Source organism: Acyrthosiphon pisum, chromosome A2 (genome assembly GCF_005508785.2).
Source record: "Acyrthosiphon pisum isolate AL4f chromosome A2, pea_aphid_22Mar2018_4r6ur, whole genome shotgun sequence".
Lineage (NCBI taxonomy): Eukaryota > Metazoa > Arthropoda > Insecta > Hemiptera > Aphididae > Acyrthosiphon > Acyrthosiphon pisum.
The window spans coordinates 114,936,998-114,944,713 of NC_042495.1; the positions used below are offsets into that span (position 1 = coordinate 114,936,998).

Here is a 7,716-nt window from a genome sequence, read left to right on the forward strand (position 1 = left end):
CATTTTCATTTTGTACTGCACTATTCCGATTTCGTACTACACTAATAGTGGTCGTACTGCACACTATTTTAGGCCGTGTAATAATATTGAAATTAAGTACGTTTTCTAAGTAGGTTATAGTTTATAGGCATTAGGTACCCATTATGGTCATATTATATTATTAATCTTTATTATATTCTACTAATATTGGATCGAGTTATGATATTTAATATTTATGCATAAAACATATTTGACTTTTTGTAGAAAGATTGGTACGTAATTTAAACACACACATATACTTCAGTGTCCTTGAATATTATTTATAAATGAACAATTCCGTTATAAAAATTAATTTTTTTCGTCTATTAAATTAACCTAACCATTTTCATTCGGTTTCCTAAACTCGTTTTTATCTCTTCAATTACGATTTGGCAACAATGTTTAAAATATATCAATTTAAAGCAGCGTGGAATAGCGGGTTAAGACTTAAAAGCTTTTTTATTTTTCGTATAAAATTGTTTTTGTAAATACAATTTATTTTTTTACATTAAATAAATGTATAATATATATATGGGTACCATTTGCATCACTTACGATGCATTTACAATACTATTTATTTATTATATTTTTCTATTTATATGCAAAATGAAAACACTGAAAACATTGAATCCATCGAAAATAGCAAAACAGTAGTTTATTATTCTATGATTATTATGTGTAATAGATTAGCTGTATATTACCTCCATCAGATGTGTCATAACTCATAAAACATATTATTAACTATATCATTGTTATTGTTTAATAATTTATTACTGTTGTCGCAAATAGTAGTTAACTATTCAAATAAAACGGAGCTGAATGATTTTAGTTTATTTGTTATTTTGCTTAATAATTGAATCATTAGTGTATTACATAGTCGATATTTATTATTATAAAAAATCTAACTATCTGTATAGATTGCTTTCTGAAAACCGAAAAATTATTGTTAAGTGCATAGAACTCAGTGGCATTGGTGAATTACGTTTGTACTTATTTTTTCCTGTACAATGTCAGCTGGCTTATCGACAATGTTGACGAAATAAAATGAAGGTCAAAGTCTAAAACAACTAATTAATTTGGTTTTTGTAAACGTATGAAATCTACGAAATTAAGATGAAGTGAAAATATCATTGAAATCCTTTGAAAACTGTTTTTTGTTTCTATGAATCCTGGATGTAATTTAATAATAGCTTAATTTACATAACGTACTGTTTCAAAAGTTCCTCAAAAAAGAACTAAAAAAAACGAATTACTTATAATTTTTTCCTGGTTTTGGTTTCTTATCATTGTGATAATACTGATAAAACAAGGTTTATAAAACATTTTACCCATGTTATATAATTAAGTATGCATAATTCCCTATTAATTATGAAATTTTTAGATAAGTACCTACTCGAGTGACTAAAAATCGTTTTATTTTGAATATAATTCAATATTATAGTTTTAAAACATTTCCTATTTATTTTTCACCCGCCGAATAACTCCATATTAACAGTTCTCGCCATTATTGTTCGATAAATATTTATTTAATTTCAAGGTATCCGAATAAAATAATAATATCTGGACTAAAACTTTATGATAAGAACTTATTTTGTGTTCTTCGTACTGTATAATAATTGTTTAACAAAAACTGGTTTTAACTGGCTGTAAAGCAGAGTTATTGTATATGTATGTAACATAATTATCCTTTCGTCTTTAGCACTCGTACTTTCACCTGCTTTTTCACGTGAAACATTAGTAATACGCAACAAATAAAAATGTATACGTACTCTAAAAATAATAATAATAATAATAATACGCGTTCAAATATTATTTTCACGAATCTACGACGTGTCTAACCGTGTCGAGTTTTTCTAACAAAGTTTGACGAAGTGTATCGTTGATTTTTTTCCTAAAAGGCCAACCTATAATTAATATGACTTAAACATTATAATACCTTTTCAAGGTTTTTGACTGACGTTTGCTACTTTGCGAAGAAAAAATATAATATAATATATAAAATTACTGTTTTAATTTAATATTGAGTTGGGTTTCGTATATTTGTAATTAGATTATAGTAGGTATAGTAGGTATATTTGTTCATTGTTTCCGTTCTCAATTCTACGATCGCTTTTACGTAAATTTCTCAAAAATCTATCACTGCCTCCGCAATAGCTATTGATTATTAATGCTCTATTATTATTATTATTATTATTATTAGTTACTCTAAAATGGCATAACTCGAATAAATACAATTAATACACAAGGCAAGGCTTAAATATTTGTCTACGTTGAGGACAAGGTCAGGACCAATTGTATGACAAAAAGTGAAAGTTTCGCTACTACCTGCTGCCATACTATTTTTTTATATATTTATATATATATGTATAGGTATTATATACTATTGCTGCTGTTACAGACTAAGAGTTTGGTATTTGGGTCATACACGTCAATAGGCCAGCTCTCTCACAGAGCTACCTGTGTGAAGCCTGAGAATGACCTACCAATAACAATTTGACATCCATTATTATTATTAATACATTTATTAACATGTCAAACATTTAACAATATTTTATTCACAACAAATTACGTGTCCCCCTTGTCTAATGCAGAGATAATGTTATTTTATAACACGATGAAAACGAACAGATACCGTACGGTTGGTATTTGATATTTAACCCAAAAAATAAAAATAACTTTAAAAAGTAATATAACATAATATTATAATGGATAGGTAAACGCAATGAATAAGTATTAAATATTTATATTTATATATCTAAACTAAACATAATATATTATTAACTGCGGGCATCGAGAAAATAATACTAAAACATTCCTCGGTTTGTTATGTTATAAATAAACAAAAATATAATTATAGTTTCGCGCGTCATCTACACTATATATTAAATAAGGTAACGTGTTCGAAATTCACGTTTAACACGAGATATTAAAGTTAAAGATACAAGTAAATAAGAACATAATACATTTTTACTATATAAAGTAGTTAACTAGTGAGAATTTATTTATAAAAAAAAATTTATTATCGGTGATTTTAATATTTTTTAATCTTTCTAACAATTTACAATACTTAAATTGTACAATATGTGCAATGTACATATACCTGTATTTAAAGATTTATTTATTGTTATTATTTTAATTATCAATATATATTATATCAATATTGCTCAATTATTATAGTTATTAGATTTATCATTCCCTAGTTGTTTACTATTGTTATAAACTTTTAACTTATAACAATAAACAAGATAAGATATACAAATCTACTATCTACATTAAAACCATGTTGATTTAATAAAAAATAGTTATCAATTATACTAATTGTTTTGTATGGGATAAAATTTAAGTATATCATACCTCTGAACATAAAAAAAAATATAAACTTCTTTAAATTCTTATTTCTTAGTTATTTTAATTTATTAGCCAACTTGAACCCACTCTTGTGTCTAATCCTTCATTATTTGTATAACCAATATAAAATTCCGATATGATAATTTAATTAAATATGGCTATAATTAAATCTTAAATGTAATTTATATTTATACATGCATGTTTATTTTTTAGGGTAACTCAGAAAACCTTCCAAAACCTAGAATACAATTTAAAGGCAATGAAGGCGTAAGTATAAATTGTTTTACTAAGTAATTATTAAATTAATTTATATTTTATATAAATAATATAATTTATTTTATATTTTATATAAATAATATAATTAATTTTATATTTATATTTATTATTTCAGCAATTATGCGTCCCGAGCATATCAAAAAATTATACATTTGACTTTAGTTTATCCAATACAACAGACGCTGCTGCTCCTCGAAGTAGCTTTGAATGTATTCGTCAAAATACTTCTAGGTATTTTATAAAAAATCAAATACATACCTATTAAAATATTATGATAGTGACCAAAATATTGACCGTGATATTTATTTTGTAGATCATTAGAATATGTTGGTACCTTGAATAGACATATACGAGTACTTGCGAACGATGATGTATATGAAGCTACTAGACATAGAATGGTTGCTGTCGAAGAATTACATAAAAAATCATGGTATAGTTGCTATTAATTTTAAAATATATTTTTAACTTTTTCACTCTTAATTGTATATTAATGATTATTTTTTGGATGTGAAATATTTGTTTTAATAAGATGATAAATGAAATAACCAAAATGTAATACAAAAACATTAATTAAAAATTAGAATTTCAACATTAGTATATATAAATAAAAATTTGATTTGGTTCTAGATTAAAGACAAATAATTAACAATAAAAGATATTTAAATTGCATGTTTCGTAAATTTAATTGAAAAGTATAGTAGAAATTATAACTATAATTAGACATTTTGTTTCTTTGTTTACAGTACACGAGAAATTGAACTCGACAGCAAATCAGCTCTTAGTCGCAAGATCCGTAAAAATCCTGCCCAAATAAGAGCTAACCGTCATAATAATAATTCTTATAATAATGTTAATATTACAAATAACGTTCCAAAACCTATAATTTCCAAACCTATACCCCCACATATCCCTTTACCAACCAATCATGCATCAGATATTAGCAAAAAACCATTACGAGATAGAATTATTCATCTTTTAGCATTAAGGCCATACAAGAAACCAGAATTAATTAGTATATTAAATAGAGGTTTGTTAAAATTGTTAGTGTGTTTAACTTGTTTGTTTAAATTACTAATTTTTCATTTTTTTAGATGGTTTGAAAGATAAAGATAGGACACAAATAATGTCAGTTCTTAGTCATGTAGCACAAGCAAAAGATAATGCATACTATCTATTAAGGCATATTTGGAATGAAGTTCAAGAAGACTGGCCATTTTATAGTAGTCAGGATCATATTGTATTAAAACGGTAAGAACCATTGTATATTATTGTATTTATTTTATTCCTGAATAATAATACAAACAATTATTAATGTACAATAATTTCACTATTATTATTAATTTAACAAATACAAATATTTAATAGTTATTTATTTTACAAATTTTACAAAAAATAGCACTAATTGAAAGTAATCTAAATATGATTGAATAATGTAAAAAATGTACGTCCCATATTTTATATAATAAATTGTACCAAACTCTGGTTTTTACTTATTTAAAAGTATTACATTGTAGTATAGTACTATAAATATTCAATATTGGTGAGGGAGCAATTTAAAAAAAAATTAAAAAGAAATGTTTAAAATATAATTCATAGCTGTATAAAAACTGGATTTATATGTAGTTACATATTATTGTTAATGAGTCTATGCAGTCTTATTAGAGTAAAATATGTGGACGATTTGTTCAATTCTGAGTTTGTAGGAAAAAAGATTTTTGCATATTTGGGAATATTTAAACTTTATTGTATAATTTATTTATTATGCCATAATTATTTTTCTTCTCTAATTACAATAAAATCTCAATCCAATACTGAATATTACGTAATTTATTTTTGGCTCTTGAAATATTTTGTTCTAAATATTCTATGCACAATCACATCAATCAAACTTAATATTATTTTTATTTTTAAAAATATAAAGTAACTATTTATTGAAAGTAAAATGAGAAATAATTATTTTCATTTAATCTCAATACTGTACAATTATCAATATTAATAGTTGTACATGAATAATATTTTTTATTAAAAATTATTTTAATATCTAGACGAAAGCCTCAAAATTTAACACCTCCTGGATTAAGTGATACTGGAAGCTCTGGCAGCAGTGAACAATCCCCAAGTAGCACTGTTCCAAGCAGCCCCCCTAGTAATGTACATGGTAACAAAAGACCTGGGTACTACAATAGTGCAGATGGTTTCCAGACTAAAAAATTGCGTGTTTCACATTTCAAACGACCGTCGCCTGAGAAAAAATTGTCATCAGATAGTCCTCCACCAATTGTATCTAGTACTCAGTCAACCATACGATCACCTACTCATGCACCCTCTCATACTAATCCAATACCAAAATATATTCAGTAAGTATATTATCAAATTTCTTTAAAGATCACTAAAATATTATTTTGATTATAAAAACATATTAGACTTTCAAAATATTTATTTCTATTTTCAGAGATTTTGTGCGAATAACAAACAAAGAGCAAAAGAAACAATATAAATCTGAATTCATGAAATGTCATAAGGAATACAAACACCTGGCTGAAATTATGGATCCTGTTCGAAATAAATTTGCTAAGCTAAAAGATCGGATGTTGCTTTATCCTAAAGGCTCAAATGAGTATAAGGTATAAATTATCTTTTTCCTCTAAAATGTATTTGTTTAATAATTTAAATATATTTTTTAGATTTTAGAAAGCCAAATATTACAAGAATATACTGAAAGAAAACATGATGATAAATATCAAGCAGCTAAAACACGTTTTGACTACCTGCACAACAAATTATCCCACATCAAAGACTTAGTCCATTTGTATGACAAACAAAATCCCGTTTTAGTTAGGACTACTCCCGATTCTTCTTGCTGAAGTTATTTATAATATTATATTTTTTTTTCTATTTTAAATACAAGTTTAACATAACTAAATGACAATTTTTATAAAACCCAAAATTAGTTCCATAGACAAAAGAGATAGAAAAATCAGTGAATAATCACTTAATGGTTCGCTCAATGTTTAAAAATGCATTTATAATTTTTTACTGTCTTAACATTAGTTACCGGCTCCATTATTTGATGCGTTGATATGAGCCTAATGATATCTTTTAATGATTTTTTTTTGTGGGGGGGCTTGGTATTCAAATTTAAGATCTATTAAAATACCGTTAAAAAGATGATTGTGTTAAAACTTAGCCAGAAATATTTATTTTATTTTTGTTTGTATTAAAGTTTAACACTAAAGATCAAAATTGTTTATCACACAAGTGCTTGTTTTCTTATTTTGGATGAGCTTGAAGTATGGCAGCTGTATACATATGTAACTAATTGGTTTCCTACTGGATGTTCGGAAACATTCATTATATTGTTAACTTAAATTTAGGCATATGTCTACGTATGACATTTATCCATTTATATGCCATGCGATTGGTCTCAATTATGTTGGTGTATACATATTATGCAAAAATTACCTTTTTTTTTCAATTACATTTATTGTATAAATGTATGATGGTAATTATCAATTTGATATTGAAATGAATACGTATTACGTAGCAAGTTTAAATGTTTTTTTATTATTATAATTATTTTTATTATTGTGATTTTTATGTTATAAATATTGTTTTTTTATTTTTATGATTGAAAACATAATTCAAGTCTCACAAACAGTGAGAACTTAGTATACATCTTAATGTTTTGAAACTATTAAATTTAGGTTTTACACATGGTATACAATTTTGAATTTGATTTACTTTTTGTTAGGATTTATAGTCATTAATATTTACTTATCAAACAAAAAAAACATTAATTTATTTATTTTATTATCTGCCCAAAATTTTAAAGAAAATTAATATAGTTTTTTTTTAAAATTAACAAACACCAAAAAGCAATTTTAGAAACAAATAAATACTATTTACAGCAAGAAACTGTATATATAATACAGTGTGATCACGATTTATGGTAACACTAAATATCTCATGTGCATGACCTTGTATTGAACTGGAGTTTTCGGGAAGTGATAGGGAGCACTTAAATACATATTTTCAGACCAGTTTCAAATTTTTAGCTCACTCGGTACGCGCATG

The 7,716-nt window shown here is 25.3% G+C and overlaps 1 protein-coding gene across 1 annotated transcript in view; it reads left to right on the plus strand.

The window, feature by feature from the left end:
* LOC100164603 (RNA polymerase II elongation factor ELL) overlaps positions 1–6,885 on the plus strand; it is a 13,505-nt gene extending 6,620 nt beyond the window's left edge. The window contains exons 3-10 of the mRNA XM_008189452.3: positions 3,580–3,633; positions 3,758–3,873; positions 3,956–4,072; positions 4,386–4,669; positions 4,734–4,890; positions 5,688–5,999; positions 6,095–6,266; positions 6,327–6,885. Of these exons, the coding sequence (XP_008187674.1) occupies positions 3,580–3,633; positions 3,758–3,873; positions 3,956–4,072; positions 4,386–4,669; positions 4,734–4,890; positions 5,688–5,999; positions 6,095–6,266; positions 6,327–6,506 (1,392 nt within the window). The 3' untranslated portion in view covers positions 6,507–6,885. The remainder of the gene's footprint in view (positions 1–3,579; positions 3,634–3,757; positions 3,874–3,955; positions 4,073–4,385; positions 4,670–4,733; positions 4,891–5,687; positions 6,000–6,094; positions 6,267–6,326) is intronic.
* Positions 6,886–7,716: the final 831 nt, after the last annotated feature.